Genomic DNA, 13,780 nt, shown 5'->3' with positions numbered 1-13,780 from the left:
TCCGCCTCAGCCTTCCAAGCAGCCGGAACTACAGGTGCACGCTACCATGCCTGGTTAATTTTTGATTTATTGTAGAGATGAGGTCTCGCCAAGTTGCCCAGGCGGGTCTCGAACCCGCGGGCTCAGGCAATCCACTCACCTCAGCCTCCCAAAGGCGCAGGATTACAGGCTGAGCCACCGAACCTGGCAACTAATTTTTAAAAATTCAGTTTCATATCTCTATGTTGCCCAGGCTGAACTTGGACTCCTGGGCTTGAGTGATGCTCCTCCCTTGGCCTTCTGAGTAGCTGGATACAGGCGTATGCACCACACCTAGCTGTAGACCACATACACACTTGTAGCATATAAAACAAAAAATTAATTAACATGCAGAATTTATAAATATGTCCTGTTATTTCTGGCTACAATTGAATTTTGTGATAATTTGAAAACTGTAATTGACAATTTCAGAATAAGGCATCTAGTCAGAAAAGCAAATGAGTAAAGAAATGATTTCGGAAGAAAACATTATTTTATCCAGCAAGAAGGGCATTCTCTGTTTGACACATACTTTCATATTACAAACCACAAAGTTTATTATAGGTCTGCAGTCCCTTTTTCTGAAACTCGGGGCCAGCTAAATACTTAAAACTGGAATTCTTCTTAGGGTTCCTTTTTTTGGTCTGCTTATTTGGGTCTTATGTTGTATTAGATACTTTCCTCAAATGTTTGCTGATGCTTATCTGTGTGTTTATATATATATTTTTTGAGTCGGAGCTTCACTTGACCTGCTAGGCTCAGGTGTTCCTTTCATCTCAGCTTCCCAAGTAGCTAGGACTACAGGAACGTGTGACCATGTTTGCTAATTTGTTTATTTTACTGTAGAGATGAAACCTAGCCATGTTGCCCAGGCTGGTCTTGAATCCTTGGGCTTAGGCAATCCTTTTGCCTCAGCTTCCTAAAGTGCTGGGATTACAGGCATGAGCCACCATGCCCATCCTATTTATATTTGAATTTGAAGCACTAAAAAGCTGATCAGAGCATATTTCACCACCACTGCCTTGGGCATCTCCATTTGGAGGGCTTTATTACTGAAATGACTTTTTTAGGGCCTCAAATATCCAGTACTGTATATCTTTTTTCCTGGGAGGGATTCCTCCAGTCTCCTGCCAGGGGTGGGGAAACTGATGGTATTCTGGACATAAGCTGGAAAGGAGCCTGTGGTGTCATGGTTCAGCATGATTTGGGGGATTGGCTCAGTGGCGTGACTGCTCCTTTTTTTTTTTTTTTTGGAGTCAGAGTCTCACTCTGTTGCCCAGGCTAGAGTGCAGTGGCATGCTTACAGCTACCACAGCCTTGACGTGCTGGGCTCAGGCATCCTTCTACCTCAGTCTTCCTAGTAGCTGGGACTACAGGTGTGTGCCACCACACCCAGCTAATTTTTAAATTTGTTGTGGAGATGAGATCTCACTATGTTGCCCAGGCTGATCTTGAACTCCTGGGCTCAAGCAATTCTTCTGTCTCAACTTTCCAAAGTGCTGGGATTACAGGCATGAACCACTGCACCTGGCCGTGACTGCTCTTTGCAAAAAAATTTTCAGTTATGTTTGCACATTTTTGTATGCAATAGTTCTATCACTTGCACATTTTTTGTGTGTGATAAAATATACATAACAAAATTTACATTTTTCCCTGTTTTTTAGTATACAATTCAGTGACATTAACTATGTTCAGTGTTGTGCAACCATCACCACTGTCCATTTCCAGAACTTATAACCTGTGTACCCACTAAATAACTACCCGCCCTTTGTGTCCCCCTCCAGGGCCTGGTAACCTGTATTCTATTTTTTTTTTTTTTGTTATGAACTTGATGTTGCCTATTCCAGGTGTCTTATAAAAGCTGAATCATACAGCATTTGTCCTTTTGTGTTTTTACCTTCTTATATTTTTCTTGCTTTTTTTTTTTTCTGAGTTGTAGTCTCACTCTGTTGCCCAGGCTGGAGTGCCGTGACACACTCACAGCCACTCCAGCGTTGACCTGCTAGGCTCCAGTGATCCTTCCACCTCAGACCTCCAAGTAGCTGGAACTACAGGTGCGTGCTACCATGCCCAACTAATTTTTTACTTATTGTAGAGATGAGACCTTGCCAAGTTGCCTGGGCTGGTCTCAAACCCGCAGGCAGTCTCAGTCAATCCACTTGCCTGAGCCTCCCACAGTGTTGGGATTACAGGCTGAGCCACTGAGCCCAGTCACCTTCTTATATTTCTAATAACTCAGGTTAAGTAAACTGCTCAAGGTTACCAGCTGTAAATGGCAACATAGCCATAGGAACCCAAGTATGTCTGTGAAAAAGAAGTATACTGTTAACCACTGCATTGCTACTTTAGCAGTGAGCATCTCTCAGCCATGTGCATATATGTAGCCACATATAATAAGGGTTTTATACTTGACATTATATCCAGAATGTTTCTCAATTAAAAATTCTTTGCAACATTTTAATGCTTCTTCATAATTGAATATATCATGGTTTAATTAGTTTGCCATTGTTGACAATGTTTGTTTTGAATTTTAAATATGTCTTTGTATATAAGTACCTGCATTTCTGATTAGAATGCTAGGATAAAATAGAATACAATTTCTGCCTTAAAAGTAGAACATACTTAACATTTGATACTCATTGTTAAATTATCCTTCAGAATTGAGCCAGAGCCAACATAGAATACCACAAGTGCTCTTATGTTATCCTCAACACTGCCAATGTTGATTTTTTTTCTGATTAGGTAAAAACTAATGTATCACTGGCTGTAGATTAATAATTAATGGTATAATTTTTTTTCTAATTTTACAAAACTTTTTTTTCAGACAAGGTCTTACTCTGTCATCCAGGCTGGAGTGCAGTTGCTCAGTCATAGTTCACTATAACCTTGAACTCCTAAGCTCAAGTGATCTCTGCCTCAGCCTGCATAGTAGCTGGAACTACAGGCACATATGGCTAATTCTTTATTTTTTGTAGAGACAGGGTCTTGTTCTTGCCTAGGCAGGTCTCTAACTCCTGGCCTCAAGTCATTCTCCCACCCTGGCCTCCCAAAGTGCTGGAATTACAGGCATGAGCCACCATGCCTGGCCTAATTTTATTTCTATATAGTCTGTTTATGTCACTAGCTCATTTTCTGCTAGATTCTAGAAGATTCTGTGGTGGGTGGTTAACAATTTCATTATCTTTGTAGTTTTCAAGGTGGAAATATTTGTATTACTTTTAGTAGTTAAAGTAATAAATGGGTGTTATTACAAAATTTTCAAATAGTATAGAAATACACAAAATAGAAAATCAAAGGCTCTGTAATCCCATTTCCACTTAACCATGGGAAGATTTAGTCATAAATACAAAGAAATGTAATAAATACATGAAAAATTAGATAATTATTAACTCTATGAAAAATGTAATTATAGCATACTCCTTGGTTCAGAACTGAAAAATATTTTACATGATCATAAAAGAAAAATACATGTTGAGTTAACCAGAAATTTTAACATTGCCACATTGGGAAGATGGAGAAAGGCAGGAAGAGCATAAGAGATTGAATTATCCTCCTTTATTTCTTTATTAGTCAACAGAAATATATGTATTTATTTAGCTATATGTATGTACATATGAGTAGTTGCTTCTACGGAATAGAATTTGGCGCTATGGGCAAGGGAGACAAATAACTGCTGTGTTTGATTTTAAGCCTTTTCAAGTTACTTCACTTTATATTTTATGGGTATTTACAACTTACCCAGATGGGGATAAATCTCCAAGAAATAGGATGACAAAACACTCATATTTAAAGGCAAAATTATCTTGAAAAGTTTATCAATATTGTTATTAATTTTTCAATCTTCATGAAGTTTTTGTTTTAAAGATTAAATTTATTTCAAAAGTTCTCATGTAAACCCATCAGATATGAATAAAGCTTTTATAGTGAACTTTTGAAATCTTTATAATATCCATCTTTTTTCTTAGGATGACAATAGTGTTACTATGATAATATTGTTTTCTCATTTTTATTAAAATCAACTCTTTTCAAGATTGTTATTAACAAATCTTGATTTTTATTGGTGTGCTAAGGCAAGAAAGGAACATGATGCTTTATGTTTTTAATTTCCTATAAACTATTTTATTGTAAAAAACTATTTGACTTATGCTCAAATTCTAAAAGTAATCCCCAAAATTTAGTCCCCAACTGAATTTTGTACATCATTTATTTTAATATTTACATAATACGTATTAATTTTAATCACTCAGTTCTTCTTCATCACTAAAATATGTGCTTTTCTTTATCCTTGGGCGTCTTGAGTCATCTGATGTTGAGGGGCCCCCTGAACTGGGTTTCCATTTTTTTTGTTCTTCTTCAATTTTGGCTTGCTGCAATGTGAGTCAGAAAACAAACAAAACAAAACCAGGAACCTGCTTAATATTATTTATGGTGCATTAATTCAAAACATGGTACAACCACATAATAAATGCCACCATTTCTCACCCTCCCAGCCCATGCAGATAGTAGGAGCTTTCCCTCAACTCCTGAGTTCTGTCCTCCTCTCACAATGTTACCAAAAATTATCCTAGGCAATTCCTAAAATATCTTTTCTGTTTTGAGCTAAACTCACTTTGATCAAATAGTCTTCTTGATTCTATAATGAAAATAGATTAAGATTTTTATGTGTTTGGGGCCCTTAAAATCTAGTAAAATCCAATGGGAACTTTTCATTTACACTGTTCTAAGGATCTTAGAGAAACAGCTTGCCTCCTAAAGTTTAGGAGGTAAAGGGGAGAGGGAGGTATTGCCACAAGTAGATGATCAATAAAGTAAGCAAAGAATATAAAACCATGAATGCATGGCAACTATTGTGAAAGAACAAGTACCTGGAATGCTATGGCCTGACTGAGACTGTCAAGAGCAGGATCTTCCCCTTCATCTTCACTTTCTTCTACTTCTTCACTAAGTTATTAGAGAAAAAAATTGGAATGTAATCCACCAATAGTAAAAAGACAAAGGCAACACGATATAATGTATTGAGCAAGAGTAATATACATACATTTCTTCTTCTGGTTCAGGAACTTTCTTTTTTTTCTTTTTTTCCTTCTTTTTTGGAGGCTCACGTTCTCCAAGCATATTTTTAGGACAGGCATAACTTAAGTGTCCACTTTCCTTTTGTTTCCCATTAAAAAGGAAAGAAAAAATACATTTGTTGTTATTTACAGAAACTTGCCTGGTACCCTAATACCAAAAGGTTTTAGAATTTGAAAAATAATATCATAATGATATATACAGAAATAAATTAATGATAAAATCCTTAATATTTAGAAGGAAGAAGGGTGATAATGTAACTCCCAATTAAGCTATTTTAACAATTAGGGACTATTTTAGAGTTCCACTAAGTGTAAAATAGTAGTCTTTCCTTAAACATTTTAAATCTCAAGATTCTAGCTATAAAACTATTCAAAACTTAAATGAATCATCTCTTAATGTAAATATTTTAAGTTATTATTTGATAAAATGGGGATAAAACTGTATCTATTCTTGTTAACTTCTAAGATGTTGCTTAACATTTTCTTTTAAAAACAAATGGACACATTTCCCATTAATTACTTTCATTTTTCCCCTTTCATATCCTGACTACATTTGCACTATCTAATTACAAAAGCCACTAGTCACATGTGGCTACTGAGAACTTGTCTGAATTGATATGCACTGAATTTTTGAATACTTAATATGAAAGCAATGTAAAATATCTTAGTAATTTTTAAACTATTATGTATTCAAGTGATATTTTGAATTAAAGACGTCTACCTGTTTATTCTTTTTTAAAAAAGTAGCAGTGTTTATAATAGTATCTGAAATCTAGATAAATTTCCACTGAGGAAACAATGGATAAATTGTATATTTATACTATGGAATATTATATAGCAGTGAAAAGGAATGAACTACTGCTATTAGTAATAACATGAGTGAATCTTAGGAATACTATTAAATTTAAAAAACAATTTGAAGACTATATATTACAAATTGCAATACCATTTAAATAATACTCAAAATCAACCACAACTAAAAAATGTTGTTTGGACATACATATATGTGATAAAATATATATAAGATAATAAAAAACAAAATTCAAGGTGGGGTAGAGGCAGGGGAATGGATTAGAGGAGGAAATCACAGATTGGTGTGAAGGTGATGGTAATGTTCTGGTTCCTACACAGGTGGAAGGTACACAGTTGTTCGCTGAACTGCTATGCTTCTTATCTCACACATCACATATGTTTTTCTATCTACATAAAATATTATATACATTTTAAAATAAAAGATCAATGATCAGGAAAGTAAAGTGAGTTGTTCCTCTATTTACAGACAGCTCGTTGCTTTCCTATTATATCAGAATACCGCTCCTAAAGAATCATAGTATGCCCTGCAATCAGGTCTAAAGTACAAAAAGCAATCCCATAGCTAGCTCCTGGAGGAAGCCAGGAGGAGGAGTATACACAGAAACCAATTCAACCCAATAGTATATCAAGTAGGTATTTTCTATGAGAACTGTGCTGGATTGTAGCATGGGGTATGTGCTGGAGGGTAGGGAGCTGTTTACAAGAGGGTATGAAATACAGCTCCTCTTCTCAAAAGTGGTTGCACTATACTGCTAGGGCTACAGTGGGACTAGAGCTAGGAGAGCACTAGACATTAAGCACCATATTACATGGGTATAGATGGTAAGGATTCTTAGCCACCCAGAAGGAGAATGAGCACAGTCCATCCATCTCCTAGCAAGCCCTCTTCTTTCGACTCTTGTCCCATGTAGAGGTGGGTTGGGGTTGAGACTATTCTTCCCCAGCTCAGAAGTTGGAGGATCAACTTTAAAGGAGAGCAACAGTAAGAGTAAAGCCAGGTTACATAAGGTAGTGGAAAAGGAAGACCTAAAATCATTCCTGGGTTTGTGGGATTCTGTTTCTTTTTTAAGTTTGCTACTAGCAAATGTAAAATTACATATGTGGCATGAATTATATATATGTCCTACTTGATAATGCTGGATTATGCTATCGATCATAATGAGCTAGAACACTGAGTTGTAAAACATAGAAACTCTGAACTATAATCTCTATACCAGCTCATTACAGTACATTTAACAAGTATTATGTTGGAGTGGAATGTGGAGACGAATCTAAGATTAGAACAATAGAAGATAAATATAATCATGTTTTTTAAGTATATTAGAGCAAACAGACTGTGTACTCAGTATACTAAGGACATGGCTCAACCCAGCAATGCTACTCACTGCTAACAAACTGCTCAGAGTTTTACAGAAGCATTTTTCCAAACTGTTTTGGAATAATGGTATACCAAAAATGTTAACATATCTCGTATAAAACAAAGGATTTCATAGTAAAATAACCCTGGGGAAAAACAGACTAAATAAATTTAAACATATTTTTTAGGGGGGACTGAAGAAATATACAATGTACAACATATAGTGTAACAAATCTGTGAATCCCTAAGCCAAAGGGAACAGATGAACAGATTCATTCAGCATTTCTCAGCTAATTTAAAATTTATTGTGGATATGAGGATCCATACTAGTTTGACCATAACTACCTTTCTCCTCCTCCACTCCATCCTTTCCTTCCTTTCTTTTACAAAACTTAAGTCTTTGAAACACAGTTTCTAAAGCATGTACTTAAGAGGTTTTAGAATCATAAGAATCGATAGAATCAGTATGTGTCCAGTCTACTGCTTACTCACTCTATTTATCCATCTGTCTTTCTGTTTATCTATGAAACTTTTTGCGGTGTGGGGAAGGAGGCACAGGGAGTAGCAGTGGGGGAAAGGACCCCAAGCATTTCCTTATGTTTTCCCTGTGATTTGTAGCCAGGACAATGCCTCTCAGTAATTGTCTCCCAAGCTCCTGATTAATACCTCTAGACCCTGTTTCTTAAGTATTTAATATAGTCATTTTAGAAACTGACAGCTCTAAGACCAAGGCTGAAATTCTCTTGGTGCCATTATAGATGTACAAAACTGTTCTATGTCCTAATTACCAAAACTTTAAACGGATGACGGATCATGAAGAGAAACAGATTTAAAAAATAGGGGCTAGTCTAGTTATAAAACGTAAGCAGTACTAACAGGAAAGACAAATAAACTTCAAAATACAATATCCCATAGAGGATGGGTCATATGATAATGCTGGTACTGAACTGTGAAAATTAAACATTGGCAAAATGTTACAAAAACAGGTAATAACCTATCAGCAAAAATGTATGAGTTACTAAAATCTTTCAAGACAATGACATAAGTAATTAGTCTAATACTTTTTTTTTTTGAGTCAGGCTTTCACTCTGTTGCCCAGGCTGGAGTACAGTGTCATGATCATGGCTCACCACAGCCTCAATCTCCTTGGCTCAGGTGATCCTTTCACCTCATGCCTCCTGAGTAGTTGGGACTGCAGGTGCATGCCACCATGCCCAGCTTATTTTTTGATTTTTGTAGAAATAAGATTTTGCTATGTTGCCCAGGCTGGTCTTGAACTCCTGTGCTCCAGCAGTTCTCCCACCTCAGTCTCTCAAAGTGGTGGGATTACAGGTGTGAGCCAATATGCTTGGCTGTCTGACACTCTTTAAACTAGCAATTTTTAAAGATTTAGAAACTGGAGAAAGTACCACTCTATATTACGCGACTCAGGTTATTTTTACACATATTTCAATTGAGTTTACTTAGATGAGTCTAGAGTCCCTGTGTAAAACAACTTTCATAACCTAGTTTTAGCCAGTCAGAAATTTTGGGGAGCACAGATAAAAGACTTGTGAAAAATACCTTAGAGTAAAGTGTGGAAAATTCCATTAAGTTTTAGGTTTACTCACCCCACATTCATAACACTTAGATTTATCAAAGTAGTTTCGCCTTCGGATGAACTCAGCTGCTCTTCCGTTGTCAATAGCAATACTTGCTTTTATCACTCTGCCAAATAACTAAACCAGAAAAAAATGTAAATGCAGAAGGATGTATTTCACTGAAACCTAAAACCAATCCTTTAATCCCATTTCCTCAAAGCTTCAATTTCATTTTATTTTTGGATTATTTTAGCAATTGCCATTTAAGTGTGATAAACTGTATTCTACAGTATTCTTTTTTTCTTTTTTTTGAAACAGGGTCTCACTCTGCTGCCCAGGTTGGAGTGCAGTGGCATGATCATGATGATCACAGCTCATGGCAGCCTCAACCTCCTGGGCTCAGGCAGTCTTTCCACCTCAGCATCCTGAGTAGCTGGGACTCCAGGTGTGTGCTGCCACACCCAGCTAACTTTTTGATTTTTTTTGGAGAGATGAGGTTTCGCTATGCTGCCCAGGCAGGTGTTGAACTCCTGGACTCAGAAAGTCCTCTCGCCTCAACCTCCCAAAGTGATGGGATTAGAGGCATGAGCCACTGTGCCCAGACTCTAGTCTACCAATGTTTTTGGCAACCCAGTACAGCTTTGACTTTTCTTTTCCATAAATTAGATACCCTCAGAATCGTGATAGCTGTCAGACTTGACCATCCACTGCATCACCATTTTCTGGGTTAAAAACCTTGATGGGAATGAATGACTTACCTGTTTGTTGTTTATTGCCCTGGTACAGTTTTGTGCAGAGTCTTTATCCAAAAATAAAATAAATGCAACCCCTTTACTCTTCCTGGTATCTTTATCTTTCATTATAGTAACCCTTAAAGCATAAAAAAATAGCCAGTTAAACATGAGGCAGCAATAAATAAAAGATATGCTAATAAATACTTGAAAACTCAAGTTTTTAAAAAAGGCTAAATACAAATTTTATAAAGTAAGATTAACACATTTGAAAAATCAGCTATCTCTTCAAAGTCACAGGATATCAAGAATAGAAATGATTCAACACAAGTGAGCACAGATGTGATTAGGAGTTAATCAGAGATTAATAGGTGAAGTAAAGAGATTACAGAGACAATGGAATCTTGAAGAGTAACCATAATTCCTTTTCCATACTAACTCCTTCACCCTGCAAAACAAAACAAGAATGTTCTTTTCTACACAAAAAAAGTAAAGTAATATACCTATTTTTCTAAGTTTTAGAATCTAATTGTATTTCTTAAATATTCTCTTAAAGACTCTCCAGAGCTGAGCATGGTGGCATACGCCTGTAGTCCCAGCTCTTTGGCAGTCTGAGGCAGGAGGAATGCTTGAACCCAGGAGTTTGAGGCCCTCAGCCTGGACAACACAGCAAGATTCCTGTCTTTTAAAAAAAATTCTCTTGTTCAGGTTCCTAGTGTACCTGGGTAACAGAGAGAATAATGAGAGCACACCTGCTCTTTCTCCTGCTCTTTACACATCCTTAGTCCTGGTGGCCCTTGCTTACTATTTGTCATTTAACATAGTTTAAAAAACAATGCTCAACAGGGCTCTTTGGAGAAATGGCTGATTCCAAGGCTGGAGCAGGGCAGGTATAAGATGAGCTTGAACCATCTTATGCCAGCAAGTAAGAGAGTGCTGAAGGAGGGAGGGAGGAGCATGGTGCAAGAATACAGCAGCCAGGTGGAAATAGCTCTTATTGGCCAAATCTAAGACAATTTGAATACCAAAATAATTAAATACAGTAGTGAATGATAAGCCACAGAAAAAGTAGGAATTCATAATTCTTACTAATAGGTAAATAAATGGGGGAGAGGGAAGGACTTCTGCTTACAGAAGAATGCAAAGACTACATTTCTGTGTTCTTTAATTTGTCATTTAGCCACTCCATTAGCCTCAAGCCCAGGCATTAAGCTCTAATAACGGTTTTCACCTTCAGGAAAAAGTTTACAGTTTAGTGGTAAAGGGAGACCTATAAACCAATTACAATACTCTCCTTAGAGATACCTTCTGCAGTAACAAGAAAAATTACACCAAGGATTTAAAAAGGACATATCTGGCTAGGCACAGTGGCTCACTCCTGTAATTCCAACACTTTGGGAGGCCGAGGCAGGAGGATGGCTTGAGCCCAGGAGTTCAAGACCAACCTAGGCAACAAAGCAAGACCTATTGTCTCTACAAACAAGCAAAAAATTAGCCAGGTGTGGTGGCGTGTACCTGTAGTCCCAGCTACTTGGGAGGCTGAGACAGGATTGCCTGAGCCCAGGAAGTCAAGGCTGCAGTGAGCCGTGATTGTGTCACTGCATTCCAGCCTGGGGGACAGAGTGAGACCCCGACTCAATAAATAAGTAAATAAATAAACAAAAGGACACAACTACTGATTCTTGTTTCTGGTATGGGAAAAGAGCTAGAGAGTAGCACCATTTCCTAATATGAGGCATATCAGGATTTTTTCCTGATATAAGGTATTTATTTTAGCATATAACATGAAGAAAACCTAGATGTCATCCATAACACCTTCTCACTCACCTGATCCTTATATACAAAGTAGGCATATCACTAAGTGTCACCCACTTTACTTCCTATACACATCACTAAGTATTACCCATTTGACTTACTCATGATCTCTCAAATCTGACCACCTCTCAAATGTGATTAGCATCTTTCTCTCCACGTGTACCACCTTACTCCATATTTCTCCCCTAGGCTACAGTTATAGCTTTCAGAGTGGTCTTCCTGCATTTGCTTTTGTTCCTTTCCAATCTCGTTTCTACACTGAAGCTGGAGTAGGCTTTTAGAAAATTCAAATCATGTCACTCTTCATTTAAAATTCTTCAGTGATTCCTGGTGTTCTTAGCATAAAAGCCAGACATCTTGTAATGGCCAACAGGCAAGATGAGGAACCTGCTTCTTCTCTGGAACCATTTTGTGCTTTCTTCCTTCCTTTGCCCACTCATCTCCAGGCATATTGGCCCTTTTTCTATTTCTAGATTTCAGTTCATTTTCTTTTGCCACAGGGCCTTTGCACAAGCTAGTTCCTTTACCTGAAATGCTCTTCCCTTCTTTTTGCCTACTTAACTCTTATTCATCCTTTAGGTTTCAACTTAAAGGATACTGATCTAGGCAAGTCTTCCCTGACTTTCTAGACTAGATCAAGTCTTCTCTGTTTATAACTCAATGTTTTTAACTTCATGGCATTCTCATGGCTTATGATATATCTGAATAGTGATTCATTCAGAGATTTGGGCAAAGAGGAACAAAATAGAAAAGGTAAATGAAAAGAGGTAGAATCTGGAATCATGCTGGCTGGATTCAAATCTTGTCTCCACTACTAACGAGCAATATGACAGGTTTACCGTGTGCTCTTGTTTCATCACTTATAAATTGGGATAATAACAGTACTCACCTTAAAGTGTAATTCTAAGACTTTAGTGATATAATATACATACAGAGCAGAGATTAGAACGATACTTAGCATATATATGTGCTCTCCCTCTTTTTTTTGTTTTTTTTTTTTCAGTTGGAGTCTCAATCCATCGCCCAGGCTGGAATGCAGCAGCACGCTCGTGGCTGCCCCAGCGTCCACCTGCTGGGCTCCGGCGATCCTTCCACCTCAGCCTTCCAAGTAGCTGGAACTACAGATATGTGCTACCATGCCCGGCTAATTTTTTTTATTTATTGTAGAGAGGAGGTCTCGCCAAGTTGCCCGGGCTGGTCTCGAACCTGCAGACTCAGGCAATCCACTTGCCTCAGCATCCCAAAGTGCTGGGATTTCAGGCTGAGCCACTGAGCCTGGCCTATATGTTCTCTTTTAAGCATTAGACATCATCATCATTAGTGCTCTGATTGAGGATGATAACTGTTCAAAATCTGAAGTTCCCAAAATTTACTCACAAACATTTTTGATAATTATTTTTCATGGTGAAATAAGTTTAAAAGAAGTTAATAATTTCACAATGAAAATGAACTTTAACTGTTTAACATCCACTTATAAAAAGCTGAAAGAAAACTATCAAGATAAATATGCTCTAAAATCTGGGGATTTCAAACTTATACCAGAGTATATAGTGGTTGTAAGATAGTTAGAATGACAATATTTTGCTTTTACTTCTTTGTCCCATAATATAGTTGTTTGATTGATTTAAAGTAGTGAATTAAATATAAAAATCTCAAGTTATTTTTCTCTTTTTAATTCTCAGCACCATTTGCTGTTGTCATCATGATCAGTTTTGTTCGTTTCCAGTCTTTCCAATGATATCTAAGCTTCCTATAATGGTAGATATATGTTTTCTATTTATTTAATATGTCTCATAAACACTTTGCAAGTCATATGCATTGAAATATTTTTTGACACTATTTATGAGATAAATGGTCACCCACTTGTATGCTCAATAACACATTTCCCAGTAATCAAAATATTTGTTTAATTAGAGCTTTTAATTTACATCTTCTATTGGACAACATAATTAGGCTTAGTTCTTAGCATTTTGCTAGAAATTATTTAAAAATTTAAAGAAATTATGATAAAGAAATACCATGAAACCATAAGCTATGAGGAAACCATCAGATATGCACCTTTTTTTTTTTTTTTTGAGTTGGAGTCTCACTCTGTCGTATACATGGAAAGACATTTAGGTATAATGTCAAGTTAAAAAATAAAACAAAATTGCACATATAGACATCTTAAAAAATTGTCTACGTGTTTATGTTTATCAAAAAGCTAAAATATACATAAAATGTTAGCAATAGTTATTTTTATTTTCTTTGTTATAGCAAGTATCTGTTTTGTTTTAAAAAATCTCTTACTAAAAAATGATGGTAGCCGGGCTCGGTGGCTCAGCCTGTAATCCCGCGCCTTTGGGAGGCTGAGGTGAGTGGATTGCTTGAGTCCGCGGGTTCGAGACCCGCCTG

The 13,780-nt window shown here is 36.8% G+C and overlaps 1 protein-coding gene across 2 annotated transcripts in view; it reads right to left on the bottom strand.

Annotated features, from left to right (window-relative positions):
* Positions 1 to 4,112: 4,112 nt before the first annotated feature.
* Positions 4,113 to 13,780, bottom strand: part of ZCRB1 (zinc finger CCHC-type and RNA binding motif containing 1) — a 13,568-nt gene continuing 3,900 nt past the window's right edge. Inside the window, exons 1-6 of one of the 2 annotated variants that reach the window (XM_008063861.2) lie at positions 13,676 to 13,693; positions 9,599 to 9,710; positions 8,871 to 8,978; positions 5,057 to 5,169; positions 4,884 to 4,959; positions 4,113 to 4,385 (exon numbers count right to left, since the gene is read on the bottom strand). In XM_008063861.2, the coding sequence (XP_008062052.1) occupies positions 4,254 to 4,385; positions 4,884 to 4,959; positions 5,057 to 5,169; positions 8,871 to 8,978; positions 9,599 to 9,700 (531 nt within the window). In that variant the 5' untranslated portion in view covers positions 9,701 to 9,710; positions 13,676 to 13,693 and the 3' untranslated portion in view covers positions 4,113 to 4,253. Of the gene's footprint in view, positions 4,386 to 4,883; positions 4,960 to 5,056; positions 5,170 to 8,870; positions 8,979 to 9,598; positions 9,711 to 13,675; positions 13,694 to 13,780 lie in introns of those variants that run through there. The other variant, XM_008063860.1, reaches the window with a different exon arrangement.

This window comes from Carlito syrichta, unplaced genomic scaffold, assembly GCF_000164805.1.
Source record: "Carlito syrichta isolate Samal-C Ts95f unplaced genomic scaffold, Tarsius_syrichta-2.0.1 Scaffold307107, whole genome shotgun sequence".
Taxonomy (NCBI): Eukaryota; Metazoa; Chordata; class Mammalia; order Primates; family Tarsiidae; genus Carlito; species Carlito syrichta.
Note: the sequence above shows the minus strand (reverse complement) of the source record. Positions and strands in the feature narration are given on the sequence as shown.